This window comes from Pseudochaenichthys georgianus, chromosome 14, assembly GCF_902827115.2.
Source record: "Pseudochaenichthys georgianus chromosome 14, fPseGeo1.2, whole genome shotgun sequence".
Taxonomy (NCBI): Eukaryota; Metazoa; Chordata; class Actinopteri; order Perciformes; family Channichthyidae; genus Pseudochaenichthys; species Pseudochaenichthys georgianus.
In genome coordinates, this window is record NC_047516.1 from 9281583 (window position 1) to 9300027 (window position 18445).

At 42.6% G+C, this 18445-nt stretch overlaps 1 protein-coding gene across 1 annotated transcript; it reads right to left on the reverse strand.

Annotated features, from left to right (window-relative positions):
- Positions 1–13071: 13071 nt before the first annotated feature.
- Positions 13072–18234, reverse strand: LOC139435068 (THAP domain-containing protein 6-like). Its single transcript, XM_071205407.1, has 9 exons — positions 18048–18234; positions 17606–17798; positions 17371–17484; positions 16765–16973; positions 16497–16650; positions 15868–16410; positions 15446–15703; positions 14113–15038; positions 13072–14026 (listed from the first exon to the last, which is right to left on the reverse strand). The coding sequence occupies exons 1-4, from the start codon at positions 18125–18127 to the stop codon at positions 16776–16778; spliced, it is 585 nt and encodes a 194-aa protein (XP_071061508.1). The 5' UTR covers positions 18128–18234; the 3' UTR covers positions 13072–14026; positions 14113–15038; positions 15446–15703; positions 15868–16410; positions 16497–16650; positions 16765–16775.
- Positions 18235–18445: the final 211 nt, after the last annotated feature.

Genomic DNA, 18445 nt, shown 5'->3' on the forward strand with positions numbered 1-18445 from the left:
ATCCAGCATTTGTCCCTGGGTTGAGGTTGCCTGGTGGGTCTCGGTAGCTAAGGTAGCTATCGTGACCTCCTGTCTTTGGATGGCATCCTCAACCCTTTCAAAGCGGTCTCTAGGAGACCCGGTGCTTGCTTGGTCCATTTCTGGCCAGATCGTTCTGTCACAAACGAGCTGAGGACCAAAATGCAGAACACGGGAAACCAGGGATAGTCGGTAACCAGCTTTATTGATGGCAATAGGCTGGTAGGAGACAAAACGGCAGATAGTAGGCAAAGGGCTGGTCGGGGACAGGCGAGGGTTCCAGGAGAAAGCAGGACGGGAGTCGCAGGTACAGAACGGGTCAGGGAGCAGGCTGGTCAGGGACAGGCAGGGTCGAAACCGGGAGAGCAATCTGAAGGGTAATGCGGGAAAGACTGGCATGCTGCAAAGTACGATCTGGCACTGAGGTGAAAGTGAAGTGGGCCTAAATACTAATGGAGCTGATGGGTGTAACAGAGTGAGAGAGAGACAGGGTGTGACTACCAGGTGACTAAGGAAAGTTAATGCAGAAAATAGGTGAGTGAGAAAGCAAACTGTGACAGCCGGTCAAAGTTGTTTGGGCTTGGATCAAATCGCTCCGTTACTTTCGTCCCGTGTTACTTTCGTCCCGGCTCTCCCTAAGTGTGTATGTGTGGTGTCAGTATGAGAGGATGACAGCACGTCTAATTTTGTTGTGGCCCAAGAGCCAATCACAATAATACCTGCGATGCAGTGAACCAATCACCTTTGAGGGGGGGAAAACCTATCGTTGATTAAACACTATCCAGTGTTTCCCCTACCATTGTCTTGGAGGTTCGCTGCGCCCCGCCAACGGAACCCCGCGCCCCCCCCCCCTGAAATTCAAGGTGTTTAAAAAATATATATATTTTTTTAAATATATATAGCACCAAATTGCAAATAATCTATAACTACAGTCACTTTTCACAATGAACATGTGCTCTATTATTAAATAAACTAAACGCTTTCATCTTAAATTGTGGGTTTAGTGTTTTTGACCCTAAGAAACACAGATGCATTAATCAACAATAATCCACAGCTCCTCTCTTAACGTCTAATGTATTGCTTTTCTGCAATGTTAACTATGTCGAAGCACTTATTTTAACTGATATTATACACATGAATTATACTCTTATGTATGTAGATAGAATAAGAAATGTGCAGAATATGATAGTTTAATGGTGGAGGTACACACATATTGATAGATGTCTTGTAATGCACTGTTGAGGAACCTGTGACCCAAGTTTTTCATTCATTGCATAACTACACCGTAGTTGTGTATATGATATGTCAATAAACCTTAGAAAATCTTGAAATCTTGAAAGGGATGTGCAAAATAGCAATTATATACAGTTAATCAACTATTAGTAGAGAATAACGAGTAATTAATATACTTTATAGAGATCTGCAGATAAATGTTTAGTCTTCTCAAGCACCAACTATCAAATATCTCGCCTGATTGTTGGCACTTGACAATCACCTTTCCCTGAATTTTACTCAGGTGGAACTAAACTCTGCTTTAAGGGTTGTTTATATTTCACATCATTAATCAGAATCTGTAGAGTTACTAAAGTAAATGTAGTGGAGTAAAAATACCAGGTTAACCTCTGAATTGTAGTGGAGTAGAATTACAAAGTAACAATGAGCTGTCATGTGGGTATATATTAATGCTGCCCATTATGGATACAAGCGATTTTCACCCATGTAGTAATTACATGTTTTAAATGTGAACACACCAATGTGTTTCCTATCGCCTAAACCTCCAGGGCTGTACACAGTTTAATACTGTCAACTTCTAATTTTTGGAAAAACGAAAACGTCTTTTAAAACTACAATTCCCAGTAGAGACGTGCCATAGAGAACATGTTGCGAAACACAATAGCCAGCATGTGTAGTTCTGGGGGGGCATTCGAGTCCAGTTTTGAATAGTGTAGTGGACATTTTTTATTATATCATCCTTATTATATCTTTCATATGCTTAAACCAAATGCTTCTTATTTCCTGATGTGCTTTCTACTATTATCATTCTATTATATTCTGTTATGGGTTTATTCCCAGACGCGTCAAGGCCACAGAGCTGCTTTGACTACTGGGAGACTCATACACAGTCACACACGAACTTCCCTGCTCTGAGAACCGTTATGCTATCTCCCGCTCAAGGCCAGGTGTCTAATAACAATATGTGACTGTGTGAATCCAGATTTCTCACGTTCCCACTCATTTCCTATATAATCTCTGCTTTTTCATTGTTCTGCGCACTCTCGCGCAGACTATCTTATACTCTGTCCGACTTGTGACATTATATTATTGTATCGTGTATTTGAAGCTTCAAATAAATAACCAAAAGACAGCTTTTCTCGATTCACCATTTATTTGTTTTGATCACTTGACTTGTACTCTCCAGCCGTGTTTGGGTCCTAGATTTCCATAACAAGTGGCGTTGTTGGCAGGATCTCTGTATGTTTGATTGGGAACACCTCTGGACGCTGGTGGCTGCTAGCTCCGGGATCTTTGGGTCCTCCTCTACCCCGACAAAAACCGTACGGGACGAGGGGACCAGCGCGAGGGGTGGAACCGATTGACTTCACGAGATCCAACGAACTAAAAGGGGCTTTCAATACTGGGTGAGATGTACAAAGTCTAAATTGTTTAAAGTTAAACGTAATTAAACTCCATGACATTTATGAGAGGGACTGCTCGAAAGCAGAGATATTTGTAATATCTGGCATCGACGGATGAAAAATAGTGTTTTTGTAACACGGAGTGTTTTGGTAACACTTTAAAGACTTTGTTATGGGGGCAAAGCAGGGGAGGGGGTGTGTACAGCCTCCTGAGGGTCCGATTGTGGATGTCATGCGAGCAAAATATGGTGAAGAAAGTCTGTCTAAATTAAATATATGGACGGAAATGTTCGGATTTCCTAAGGGAGGTTCTTTGAGTAAATTAAAAATCAAAAACCTGGGAGATAAATTACAAGAGTATGGAGATGGGATGAAAAAGAAGAGTACAATTAAAGTAAAAGACTTGGAAAAACTGGACACTCATAGAAAGTGTTTAAAATACTGGGAGGATGAAGCAGAGTGCCGTGAAAGAAGGCAATTGGCCGCGGCAATAAAAAAGATACAGGCTGACGATAAGGGTGAAAAGAAAGATAAAAAGTGTTTTGTGTTTCCTCCACAATATAAACCACATGCTTCCCTTTATCCTCTGTTTTCAGGCGTGCGGGACCCTCTCCCTCACCTAAGTTCCCCATTCCCCCCTTCCTCCCCCCGTCTGCTACCTGCTGAGGAGGCTCCTGGAGGGGCTGCTGCTGCTGGACCAGAGGTCAACATACCAGCCGCCACTGGAGCAGCTGCACAGCAGCAGGACATACAGAGAGGGGAAAGAGACGAAGAGAGACAGAGAAAAGAAGATGAAGAAGAAGAAGCAGGACTGAAAAAGATCCATGACAAGAGAGAGAAAAAGAAAAGAGACGCGAAGAAAGCTGAACTCTACAGAAAAGAACACCTCCAAAAAGGAATAACTACATGCTCCGCTTTCCCCGGCCAGCTGACCATGATCCAGGCTATTACAACCACCTGGACCCAAAATGATGGCCAGGGCAGAGGAGGGGGTTTCCGAGGCCGGGGAGGAAATGGCAGAGAACGGGGAAAAGACCGCAATAACTACAATCGCTGTTTTAACTGCGGACAGACGGGTCATCGGATCGCTGAATGCCCACACGAGAAGCAGAAAAAGAACTTTTGATCGGATAAATCGGACCACAACAAAGACAATTCTTCAAGCTGACAGTCGAGGGAGGGAGTGGAGGAGGAAGGAATTCGGTCGGGGGAGACGGAACCCATGCCAGCAGCATCTAACCAGGGAAGTGACACACACACACACGCATCATACATGCTATTGAGAAATTAGAAGAATTAGAGAACAGGTCTGTAATTAAAAAGGGTACATATTTGAAATATGACAGTGAATGTTTGCGTTAAGAAATGTCCCACACATTTTTGGTTGATTCTGGGGCTACACATTCTGTGGTAAAAAAGGGCAGATTTGCCTGAATGCAAATTTAGTAGTAAATGTATTCACTCAATAGGATTTTCTGGGTAACTGTAGAGGAGAAGTTTCTGTACCACTTCAGAGTGGAGATAACGGTGATGAGTCATCCATTTCCCACATCAGTAAAAAACAGTTATTTTATCATCTGCCTGCCCAATACATTTACTGGGCAGAGATCTGATTCTCCGGTTCGGCTTGGACCTCATTTTTCCACAAATGAGGGTCTTAAAGTCCGACAGCCATCTCCTACGATGGTTCAAAAAGTGTCATTTGAAGATAAATAACTGGTGAATGTGTATCAATGGGCTGCTGACATAACCTGATTCTCAGGAGTTGTTGCGTTTGACTGGTCAAACACTTTGAATTGCCTTGCGTTGAAAAGTGCTCCATAAATAAACTTGCCTTGCCTTGCCTTGCCTTGCCTTGCCTTGGTCAATGTGTTTTTCCACCTGCTGTGTGGAGGCTTCTCATTTTGCATTGTACTGCTAACGTGGTTGAAAGATCCGTGTAAATGCTATGATGAGAGTTTTACTGTTAGAATGTGTGAATGATGAGCTCATGTTTAAAAATGTATTGGAATTCGCTGGGTAGCGCTATCTCTGTTAGACTCACACACACACACAAGACACAACCAGCTGTATCAAATCCCAGGGGCGGTCCACACATTTCACTAGCCAGGGGGCCCCACTGATAGATGGAGGGATTTGGGTCCAATCGTTAAAGATTGGGAGTCAGTCACTGATTGGGCACCTACACACACAGAATATGTCATGTACTCTATGTCACGTGACGTGTATCAAATGAAAATGTGCACGAACGTAGCCGTTCTGCGCACATTGCTGTTGGTTGAGGATAAGGTAATTCTCATATCTCTGAGCTTCCTGCCGCGCAATCAGATGTGCCATACTCACTCTGGGCAGCTCACAGATATGACGTTGGGTTAATGTCCACGTTCCGTACCGTACTCATTGAAACGTGAAGCTGTTGATGGCATTCGGCCAGTGTTTACCTCTCTGCTTAAACAAGGGGTCATTATTCCGTGTAACGATTCCAGTGTTTCCTGTCAAAAAGATCAGAGACAAACCTCCTGACGAGTGGAGATTTGTCCAGGATTTACGATGGAAATGCAGCTGTGCATGCACGCTCGTCCGGAATCCTTATCTGATTATTTCCCAAGTTCCAGCCTCTGCAACATATTTACTGCCATAGATGTCTCAAATGCATTTTTTTTCCAGTGTTCCGGTACACAAAGACAGTCAATTTTTGTTCACATTTGAATATAATGGTAAACCTTACACATTCACACGTTTGTGTTAAGACTAAATGTTAAAAAAATCACTAAGCGACAGATGATGTCATTCTTGCGTATGTGTTCATAACACACGGCTGTTGTTATGCTTGCTGTGATGTTACATTAGTCCGTTCTCTGCTTGTAATTATGCCGTTACAAGCTTCAAAGTTGTATTTTATCATCTGAATTTGCCGAAACAAGTTTAATATTCTGAAAGCCAATACTTTGAAGATGTATAAGTGAGGTGTCTTGAGTAGTCAAAATTACCTACAAATCATTGTACACACGTGTACATATTATTCTATTTTTATGCAGCTCTGTGTGATTTTGTAGCTACAATTCAGACTAATACACTACCAGAAGTGGAATAAGTACTCAGATATTGTAGTGAAATTAGAAGTACTCAGATATTGTACTTGAGTAAAGGAATAAGTACTCAGATCTTGTAGTGAAATTATAAGTACTCAGATCTTGTACTTGAGTAAAAGTAGAAGTACCAGAGTGTTACAGTAACAGTCCTGCATTCAAAATGTAAAGTAAAAGTAGAAAAGTATTATCAGAATATAGTGAAAGTAAAGACAGTAAAAGTAGTCGTTGTGCAGATTGGTCCATTTCAGAATAATATATATATATGTTTTATAATGATTGATCATGAAAGTGTTCTCAGAGCTGGTGAAGGTGCAGCTAGTCTGAAGTACTTTGTAGACTGCAGGGTAGCTTGTGGATTTACTCCAGGTGGAACTAAAGTCTGATTTAACACTTGATTATATTTCACATCATTCATCCACATCTGTGAAGTAACTAAAGGTATTACATACATGTAGTGAAGGAAAAGTACACCATGTACCTATGACTTATGTTCACTTCCAACCTAAAAGTAACTCAAAAATAGTAATCAATAATGTGTTGAAAAGTTATTTGCCGATTGGTTTTTATATCGGCTCAGCCAGGTTATATGGGAGGCCCAGTCTACGTACACTCTAACAACAAATGCCTTGGCTAAACAAAGAAAATCAAGGCAATAGGTTGCATCGATGGTTATTGAGTTAAGACAACTTCTATTGAAATGTTGTTAAAGCAACAAAGTTATTTGGGTTAGGGGAGAAGGCTTTTCCTCTACAATCAGAGGTGTTTTCAATTACCACTTACTTAATAATTGGTAGCATAAACACAAGTTTTTAAGTTGATTACTCCAAAGTTCCAACTTGTTTTACCGTATGATTTAAATGTAATCTTAAGTTGTATGCACTTAATTACCACATGTTGAACATGAACACATGTTTTTAAGTTGACAACCATTTATAAATTAAGTTGCTCCAAATAATATTGTATTCAATAGGGTTTTTCTCTTAGCTTTTTCATGTTTTTGCCTTTAAAGAAAGAAATTAATTGATTCCACAACAAAAAATATTAGGCAATTCATTTTTTAAATTTTTCGAACTGCAGGTGTTTATTTCAACACATGATGTTTCAAAAGGAGAGACTTCATTTAGTTTGAACATTGCCTGAAGACGGTTGACGTAATTTCCATTGTGTGCACACCTAGACCGGACTTAAAAGACAGACAGGTTTTTATTGTTTGGACTTAAAAGACGTTCCTCTGACCAAGGCTGACCTCATTTTGTATGTTGATGGGTCTGCCTCTCGCGACCAAGGGGGCACTAATCGGGTGGGTTTTTCTGTTGTTTCAGATTCTGCTGTACTCCGTTCTGGACCGCTTCCATGTCACCTCTCAGCACAGGCAGCAGAGCTCATCGCACTAACTGAAGCCTGCACGTTTGCAGAAGGCAAAACCGTGACTATTTACACTGACTCACGTTATGCTTTCGGGGTAGTACACGATTTTGGGGCTATTTGGAAGTGTAGACAATTTCTGAAATCTGATGGCAAACCAGTACTTAACCATGTACTGGTTGCAGGCTTACTAGACGCCATTCTGCTCCCATCTGAGGTTGCAGTCTGTAAATGTGCCGCACACGCAAGCAGTACAGACCCAGTTTCCCTAGGAAATGCGTCTGCTGACTCAGCCGCAAAGGCAGCTGCCCTGACTCCTCTCGCACCTCACGCACACTCATTTGTTAAAATCCCTGTCTCCTCCTTCACTGACAAAATGTCATCACTGACTTCCATGCAGCAGCTAGCTACGCCAGTTGAGAAGGCTCAATGGAAGGCTGCTGGGGCTGTTTTTGACCCAAAATCCAGCATCTGGGTTGGCCCAAATTCCAATCCATGTCTTCCCAGACATTTGTTCCCTCATTTCGCTAAGTTGACACATGGGTGGGATCATGTGTCAAAAGGAGGGATGTTAGAGTCTATTAATCAGGAGTGGTTCACAAGGGGGTTCACAGTAACAGCTCAAAAGCACTGTGAAGCATGCCTAATCTGCATTATGCAAAATTCTGGTAGACCAGTTCTACAAACTAGCAAAATGCTGTGCAGACACAGGTCTGTCATGGACACAAGCTCTGCCCATTGTGTTGATGTACATGAGGATGCGGAAAAGAACACGGAGTCAACTCAGCCCATTTGAAATCCTTTTTGGGGCTCCTCCACAGATTGGACTCAAGGCTCCAGGATGTCCTCTTCCCTCCACAACTTTGTGTGAGGATGCTATGTTGTCATATTGTGTTAACCTATCATCCACTTTAGCGACTGCCACTGGTCCACTTCACCATCTCCAACCCGGCGACTTCGTGCTGATCAAGGATTTCCGGAGAAAGAGCTGGAAATCCAATCGTTGGCAAGGTCCCTGGTGTTTCCGCCCGGTCCAGGTACTTCTCGTCACCCAGACAGCGGTCAAGGTCGCCGAGAGAGCTACATGGGTCCACGCCAGCCACTGCAAGGTCGTAGTCACAGGAAAGGAGAAACGGTAGAAGGAGACGACAACAAGTGACATGTCCAAGTCACCAACAGAGATGACAACAAGTGACATGTCCGAGTCACCAACAGATGACAACAAGTGACATGTCCAAGTCACCAACAGAAACAGATGACAACAAGTGACGTGTCCGAGTCACAAACAGATGACAACAAGTGACGTGTCCGAGTCACCAACAGGTGACAACAAGTGACGTGTCCGAGTCACCAACAGATGACAACAAGTGACGTGTCCTAGTCACCACCAGCACCACACTTGCACTACATACACCAAAACACACTACATACAAGGTGTCACGAGCAAGTGCCAGCTGAGCGGTTCCATATGCTCTCTGGTTCCTCGTTTGTGTTATCGGTGTGCGAAGTCTGACTGTCCGTGTCACGAAATCGACCGAGAGAATACACTCACACACACCATGGAACATTTCCCCCTCGTGATGAGGGCTCGCCTGGAGAGACGACAACGCAACCGTGAGCAATGTGAATACTACTGGAGAGCCTGGACAATCATAGGATGGTTCCTCTGCAGACTTGCCATGATAGTTGTGTTAGGACTAGTCCTATATTTTATGTATCCATTTCAGCACACAGCATGTCAGCCAAAATCGAGGTATCTAAGAGGTACATGGGGAAAGCAGGGCGAACCACATTTATTTTATTTTGTTGTCTGTATGTATGTATCCGGCGCCGACCCGCGTGGCACATTTTACATAGACATCGCGCCCAAAACTCAGACCCCGGAAAAGCGTAAGCAACCTTTGACGCCACTGTTGACATCCATAGGTACATCTACATTTAATCTATACATAGGCGATAACGACCATAGCAACATTGATGTGGTTCAGACCAGTAATGGGATCACCGGTAACGTCTGGTGGCACACTCTGAGATCATTCTTGCAGGCCGCAGGACAAAATGGGTCATGTTATGCATGCACCCTTTTCCCCCAGGACTCATCAGTGTCCGTGCCAGTTCGTCCGCGCTCTCTGACCCAGGTTGAACACCTCTGTGCGTTTATGGCTCTGACAAGGCCCATCAAGGGTGAAGACAGCGTAACCGAGTGGCGTTATGCTAGGCAGTAATCGGTCTAACTCCTCTTTGCGTGCATCCACGCTTGACACCACATACGCAAAGTACCAACCCGTCAGCCATGTGCACCCAGTCATTTGAGAGGGATGAAACACAGCCTATGCATCCAGAGAATTTACCACAAAACGTCTCTTACACCACCTTATTTTTTCCTAGGCACTACTACTGGTTGTACCCGCATCCTACGGAACACATGCAGTTACGGTGCTTACAAAATCTCGTATTGTCACATATCTGGTGCCCCTGAAAGAATCCTTTCTAACGTAGCATTCCCTGATGTTAAACATATTTCCCTCCAACTGGCGTGGCCCAGTGATGCTGGGTTTAGCGCGCCAGAAGATTACGTTTGGTTGTGCGGCAACAAGCTCTATCAAGTTCTGGCTCCCCTCTGGATAGGTACATGCACTCTAGTGGATTTGAATCCAGCAGTCACTGTACTCACGTCCTTAATGCACACGACACATCATTACCCAGAGTTCCAACACCCCGACCACCACAAGGTAAAAAGAGATCTGACGTCCGCTGGAGCTAAATTCATGGGTGGCCTGTTCCCATGGTGGGGTACAGTAAACAATGCCCATAAAATAGATACCTTACACGTCCGGCTAGAGAATCTGACTTATGAGACGACGCAAGGCTTCCAGGCATTGACCCCATTCATAATAGCCTCTAGGAACATGCTCATGCAGCACCAATTTGCTCTTGACCTTTTGTTCGCTTCAAAGGGTGGCCTGTGTCATGTGATCGGTGACTCCTGTTGCACTTACATTCCCGACGCCACCAAGAACATCACTGACACCGTGCTGCATCTTAACAACCTGTTAGCCGTCATGAAAGCGATCATTTTTGGCCTATTAATCAGTTGTACCTGTTTGATTATCCCAATACTGAAGAAGTGCGTTTCCAGCATGGTATCCTCAGCTTTCGTCCAGTATACTACTATTCCATTACACGACAATCCTTTGCGCCACAGTGAGATAGATCAGCTAGAATCAGAAGAGTCTGATTCCGATTTATCAATATAATCATGTGTGTATCTCCTCTCTTATGCTTACATTATATTGGAGTCTGTCCTCCACAAAAACCAGCCAGTTTTCTATGATATATTTGTGATGTGTTTACTTAAACCAGCGATGGAGTGTATTCATTGATGTGTTATATCAGTCTATCCTATCATTTGTTTTTTTTATTGATCAAGTATGATCAAAAGGGGAGAATGTAGTGGAAATTATATCATCCTTATTATATCTTTCATATGCTTAAACCAAATGCTTCTTATTTCCTGATGTGCTTTCTACTATTATCATTCTATTATATTCTGTTATGGGTTTATTCCCAGACGCGTCAAGGCCACAGAGCTGCTTTGACTACTGGGAGACTCATACACAGTCACACACGAACTTCCCTGCTCTGAGAACCGTTATGCTATCTCCCGCTCAAGGCCAGGTGTCTAATAACAATATGTGACTGTGTGAATCCAGATTTCTCACGTTCCCACTCATTTCCTATATAATCTCTGCTTTTTCATTGTTCTGCGCACTCTCGCGCAGACTATTTTATACTCTGTCCGACTTGTGACATTATATTATTGTATCGTGTATTTGAAACTTCAAATAAATAACCAAAAGACAGCTTTTCTCGATTCACCATTTATTTGTTTTGATCACTTGACTTGTACTCTCCAGCCGTGTTTGGGTCCTAGATTTCCATAACAATAGTCTGCCGTGGTTTCGTTCCATTTCAAAGAGCTTGACGCTCGGCGTAACCTTGGCGCACTGCCACTCCAACATCCAATCACAGAGCTTGAAGATTAATCACGGGGTTTGTCAACGGGACTGTAGTCCCAAACGATAGCTGGGGATTATGGGTAGTGTAGTGTCTTCGGCCATCCTAAACCGAAATGTTTTTCGGATATCACATTAACAACACCACATCTGGCATCACAGAGATCTTCTGTAACTGTCCTTTCTTCTTAGAGGAAGTACAGAAACACGTAACTGGATTTGTTTTAATGTTTGAGGTGCAATAAATGACACAGCAGCTTTTTGGCATGTTAAAAACTATGATTTTCTGCCTCGCTCATGAGAGTAACAGCTGGCAAAATTACAGCCTCGTCTACTGATTTCAAATGTGTGCTCTAAAATGATATTTATAAATGATATTTAAACCTGATGCTCCTAACCTGTCGGTTAGCAGGCAACACGTTTTTTTTCCTCTGTCCCAGATGTGCCTACTACTAGTGCTGGGGGGAAATGATTATTTCGAAAACGATTAATCGGGCGATTATTTGATCGATTAGTCGACTAATCTAACGATTATTTTTCTGTCGTTCAATTCATAAAAAACGTAATGTAAAAAAAACGTAATGTAAAAAGAAATGTGTTCACGATACTGTGTCTCAGGGGATCTTAATATTTAACAAACTATTAATATGTTATACCAGATTAACGGAAATAATCTCAGCTAACTAACGATACAAACCATGTTTACCAAAACAAAACACAAGTCTCATAAGAAGCATCTAAATGACCCATAAGCGAAAAATGCTAACGGACATTGGCACAGAACTCAAGATAAAAGTACCCTTATTACTTATCGTAGCTGCATTTACAAGATATCCGATTAAAGCTGAGACTCCACAGATTATGTAGGTATATAGTATCATCACTGAGTGATCCGGACTCGCGACAGGGGAAGCAAATACAGTCATCACAACACGTACCTTTACAGAGCTTCTAGGGAGATCGTCTCACCACCGTAGCTGTCAATCTGATCAAAAGACGTGTTCAATGGCATTAAAATGAGAAAATATGCGGCTGAATCGGTTAATCCATAGGTTTTTAACGTCTATGTATAAAAAAATGATTGAATTTATAATCCATAATTCCATTTTTATGTAAATATCGGAGAGCAAATGCTAGCTGCTAATGGTAGCCACCACAGCTAGCTGCCGCTTTAAATGTTCCAACATAGCCGTTGTGCTTGTGTGATATGCCAACTCCATTTGGCAAAGACTGCAAATGACAATATCTTTGCGTTTTGGACTAACTTTAAAATATTCCCATGCTTTTGAAGACCTAGGGTGAGATGTTTTCGTTTGAGGGCTTCATGCGCAATCCTGTGAGGAGGAGGTGGTAGCCGTTTCAGTCTCCATTGTGTTTGAAGTGCGATTGCGAACTGCTTGTTGCTTTGTTTACACACCCACGTGTGTGTAGCGACGCGTCGACGCGGAAATATGTCGTCGACGATATTTTGAAGTTGACGCGTCGACGCTACAGCACTACCCATAGACATATAAAGAGTAGACGCCGCATCGACCGCTGCTGCCTATTGGCGCTGACGAGCCGTGGGGCCGCCATCTTGGACCGGTCACCCGCTCCACTCAGTGTAATCTGTCTGGCAGGCCCAATGAAGTGTCAGCTCATTTAATGAATCATAACTCGCTGAATACAAAACTGATTTTCACGTTTTCTTTCTTTCTACAAACGTCATATATGTAGGCATGATACCGGACACACGATTCGGCGTATTTGAATATTCATAGTAGGCTTAACAGCAATAGAATATTCTGGTATTTGATAGCCTATGTTATGTATGATAGGTATTTTGCAAAAGTCACACGATATATAATGTAGGCTAATATACACACACACACACACACACACACACACACACACATATATATAAAAAAACACTAATGGTCTATATGATAGAGAAGCAGAAGCAGATTGTGTAGGCCTACTACTCAGCTATTTTAATAAGTTGAAAAATGAAGAAACAATAATACATTATACATAGACAGAAGTTATATATCAGTAAAAATGAATATCTATGTCAGAAAAAATGAAAATCTACATCTATATTTATATAAAAAATGTAAATGTTCAAGTTAAACACAAGAACATGACACCACCCCGCCCCAAACCATATTTACACAAAGTTGCTCATGAAAGTTTAAATGAGCTAAAAGCCCTGAAACAGGACTGTTTTGCAGAGCTTCTTTCTCGTGCTCCCTTTCTGCAGGTCAAGAGAGGTGAGTTTGGCAATGTGGTGTAGTCTTATTTTCAGAAACACAGACACAACCAATGACAACAAGTCGGAATAATGGTTGTCGATGCCAAACTGCGTCTCCTCAATGTGTTCCCCAAGCTGAAAAACATCCTCCGTTCCAATCTCCTCCCGGACGATGTAGGTGACTGTCGACACCTTTGGAGCTTGCCTTGTTGAAGCTTGGCGAATCACCCTCTCTGCAGCTCTCAGCACCTTCACTGTGCCTTGTGATGGAATCACTAGGCCACCGTTGTTTTTCAGGGCTAGAAGGTGGTAGCTCTCATCAAATGATGAAGGTACAGCATCTCTGACCAAGCTTGCACGGCACACATCACAGGACAGCTTTCGCAGAATCTGCCGGACTACAAATCCTGCAATGTAGACCAGCGCATTTTCCACCAGACCACCAAACCGAGTGGGAAGATAGCTGTGGTCACTCACAACAGCCGAAATGTTGGCGAATGGAGATGGGTGCTCTTCAGCAGTTTCAGCAGAGGACATCTCTACCGCAGACAGGGACACAGTGTGATCTTGGGCTGCCACATTGCCTGTCTCACTAGGTGAAACACCGAACCATCAGACGGCGGAAGATGGCCTGGAACTGGCGTGCAGATGGATTGTTATTCCAGCCACCTTGTATGGAAAACAGGCACACAATACATACATTACTCATAAGTCATTTTCAGAATGTATTGCAATTAAAAGAACATCAACCCTACCTGACGCTCTGATGGAATTAAATAGGAGCTCCAAGTGATCCTGGCTGAACCTGTAGGTGAGGACATACCGCTGAACTTGGAGCAGTTCAGGAATCATCAGCATCAACGTGTCGATGTTAATGACAAATCCGATGACTGACAAGTACCTGCAAAAGAAAAACATGTTATTACTCTGATCATGGCAAAACATATACAGTATACTTGTAGGACACTTAGCTAACTAGGAACAATGTAATTGCAGAACTGGGATAACTTGAGAACAAGAACACATGCAAGAACACATGCAATACATACCATTTTGACACCTACATGTGCTTGATGTTGTGTAATACGTACCATTAGAAGCATCTGGGACCTCAAAAACACTGAATACAAGATCATTTAAATAGAAACAAAACTGCAGATTGAAAAACATTGAAACAAGAGAACATCATTTCAACATACATACCCTCCTTCTGACACCTGCAAAACTTGATGTTGTGTAATACATACCATTTAGAAGCACCTGGGACCTCAAAAACAATGAATACAAGATAATTCCAACAAAAAAAGTGAACACAGAAAAACATTGAAATAAAAGAGCATCATGTTAGCAGACCAAACTAAAGGAAAACACATTGTAACAGTAGCATCATATGAACCTGATGTAGAGAACAGAGCATCTTATGAACTCGATGCATAACGGAACAGAGTATCGTTGAACTCATGTCGTGAACTTTTCATGCATGAATAACAAGCACTATTTTAATAGACCTCTTGGATCGGTGAAGTGGTGCTCCATCTTTTGTCACCAAAGTGAGCAAGTACTCCCTGGCTCTTGACAAAAATGCTTTCCTCTCCATCCAATTCAAAGCACCCAAGGGAGATTTGAATCCTTTGGCACGAGGATTGCGTCCATTCATTGTATCAAACAGCCTGTCAATCATCTATAAAGAAATATCGGCATCTAAATCACTATCATTACAGTGTTTCATTAGGTATCAGATAGTTGTAATCAATACTCATCTATTAGTACTTAGTACTTATTTCTAAACTGTATGTTCAACGTGCAACATGCAAACTTAGTATTTGCTTGACTTCCTTCTCTCCACAGGCCTGCTTTGTGCTACAGCACATTTCACACAGAGCTTTACCACTCTAACATGTGTGAAGGTTTGTGTAAGGTTATATACAAACTTTTGTATTTATGAATATGCAATATCACGGTTCATGAAAATATTTGCATGTTGAACTTAGAGAATTATCAACAAATTGTTCCTGATGCTCAAATCACATTTTGATCAATTATTTAAAAACAAACACGTACTTGGTTCTATAATCACTAACTGTTTACCTCAATGAATTCTGCCGTTGCCTCACAGTCTTTAAACTGAGAGTACCTAAGATCCCTCACTGTGCGGAGAGCAACTGGCACGGAGCGACTCAGTGTTTGTGCAGCCAGGGACACCCTCATCTTGTGGTTCTCAAAGTAGACATGTGTGTCTGTGATTTTATTGGCAGCATGCAGTCCGTCTTTTTTTTGCACATCATTGAGATGATTGATGAACGTCCACTTGATCTGTCCGGTGGTCGTTGCAATTGGACTGTATGCCTGCAGAGAAAGATTCAGTCGCTGCTCAAACAAGTACAAACAGCAAAATGTTGATCATCACGTCCAGCCATAACGTGCAAATGAACAGACAACAATATTTAGATACAACTTTTAGCAGAAGAGACATAACTTGTACAAATAGATCTACAACAATCATCATTTACCTGCAACATATTACTAACTTCAGCATGTGGCATGCATCCGTCATTACAAATACTTTGTCACCAGTCGAGGGATGCGGGAAACTGGTTTGAAGCGGCTCCTGTGGGTTTCCCTTCAGCTCACACCCAAGTTGGATGCACATGCTGACGTTGGAGGCATGCCCATCCATCGTGACAGATACCACCCGAATGCCCCGTGCATGCAGCTCCTCCAAAGCATGACTGAGAAGGACCCTTTGTGTTTCAGGTGACAGAGACTTCGTCAGGTAATATGCAATGGGAGCCTTCCAATGTCCGTGTAGGCCAACCACCATGAACACAAGAGCCTCAGTAGCAGCATCGGTCTCATTGATTCCATCACCCATGTCTACAAAAGCAGACATTGACTGGTTATGTGGATTATATTGCACATGTTTCCTGATGGCCATGGCATCCAACATGAGTGCAACACATCCATATTGAGCCTGGTCGTCCTGGCATCTTCTCTCCAGCATATCCAGCATCATCTTGTTCAGGCCAGGCTTGCCATCCACCGAACACAGCCACCTGTAAAAAAAATAATTGAGAAGTAGCTATTTAACGTACTTGCAACCGTAATTTCCAAAAATGAAATTGAACAACATTAAGACTACCTTTGTAATGTATGTGGATGAGGGAGGGGAAGATTTTTAGTCTCTCTGAGGTATTTGTATGCCTTTGGACCATGTAGATGGAGAGTGAGGGCAAACTCTCTGTGGTCCTTTGAGTACTCATGGCCCTGCTTTGCCTTGAAGTCTATTTGAAGATCTGAAATTGTATGAGACATTTTTTATAAGTCCCCTTCATATAATAACAAAGGAGTTTAATAAAGAGTGTAAGAGTAAGATGTACATGAATCTCAAAGTGCTAATTTCATTTTACCTGAGTAGAAATCAAGCCTCTTTGAGTTCTTCATTAATGAGGTTCTTTTCCCTCAAATCCCCCAAAAGACTCCTCACTGTGGTCTCTGCCCTCTTTTCTCTAGCCATGGCATTCTTCCTCTCTCGCTCGAGACTCTCCACTCTTGCTAAAGCTTCATTGAGTCTGGCCTTAAGAGCAGTAGGAGAAGCAGGCGAGACATAGCTATGATCCTAGAAAGAGGGATGAACATGGTTTGAGTGATGTTTCACTTCACACACATCACTTTGACACAACTAGAGTATGGCCCACATTATTTCTTATAGTCATCACCTGTCAAAGCCACTGCCAGCATCATGTGTGTGTGTGTGTGTGTGTGTGTGTGTGTGTGTGTGTGTGTGTGTGTGTGTGTGTGTGTGTGTGTGTGTGTGTGTGTGTGTGTGTGTGTGTGTGTGTGTGTGTGCACACGCGTGTGTGAGTGAGTGTGCCAGGAATGCATGTTCAACATGTCTTCAATTGTGTGTGTATGGGTTTATTTGTGAGTGTGTTTAATATGAGTGGCAACAAACAAGAGAGATTTTACTTTGTCTAGGACCATTATGATATGATGTTGAAAATAGAAATACTCACATCATTAGGCTGAGGTTGTGAGTGTGAGGTTGAAGCTTCTGGGTCGTCCTGAGGGGCCACAGACAGGCTCTCTTCAGCTTTTCTGGAAGTAGACGTAGTCCTGCCCTTTTCCAGCTAAAATGAAGAAGCATAATACTTGAAAAGAATACACACATAGGTATTTCACCCTGCCCTGTTATTGATAATAGAATATTTACATGTATGAATGCTATTAGCTTTATGATGATACACCTACTCTTTGGAGGTGAACCGGGAAGCTGAAGATGGAGGGAATAACACCATCTCTGAGTCGGATAATCTGTCCTGTCCTGTCAAACTCGTCCTGCTTACAATGCTCACTGCAAATCACGGATGACTCGCTTGCAGTGAACCCTTCCCTCCTCAAAGCAACTTCCCACTTCTTCCTCATATCTTTGTCTTTGGGAAACCTTCAAAATAAAAACGGGAGATTTGAGAGTCAACACAAACATTTTTTAAGAAGGAGGTCAAGCTTATTTTCTTCCTTCTTCATAGATAGATTAGATTAGATTTTACTTTATTCATCCCACAACGGGGAAATGCACTTGTTACAGCAGCATATGATTTATAAAGTCTCAGTTGGCCATACACATAATGTTTGCTGGCTACGATTTCGCTGGCGGACATCAATACAGTACAATAATAATGTTGAATCTTACTTGTGAAAAGTAATCCCCCGACCCCTGTTCGCAATCGTCCGCCGATTTGCACAGCAATACGCCGCACAGTGCTCTGGCATCTTGAAACCTCTGCTGTCTCTGGGTAGAATGTCTGTAGGATGACCGGTCCAAGATGGCGGCCGTATTTCTTGCGCCCCAGCAGCCAATGCGGCGTCTACTCTTTATATGTCTATGGCACTACCTACTACACACGGGCCCTTTCTCATTTCTCGAACTCCCCTCCTCGACTCCTATCCTCGATACTTAGTCCCGCCCACAGGAGATGCGAGCGGAGGAGCCGAGGAGAGAGGAGGGGAAGCAGCAGGCGGTTAGAGAAATGAGAACTCCTCTCCTCTGAGTGGTCATTTTAAAGAGACGTCCATTAATGATGACAGGAG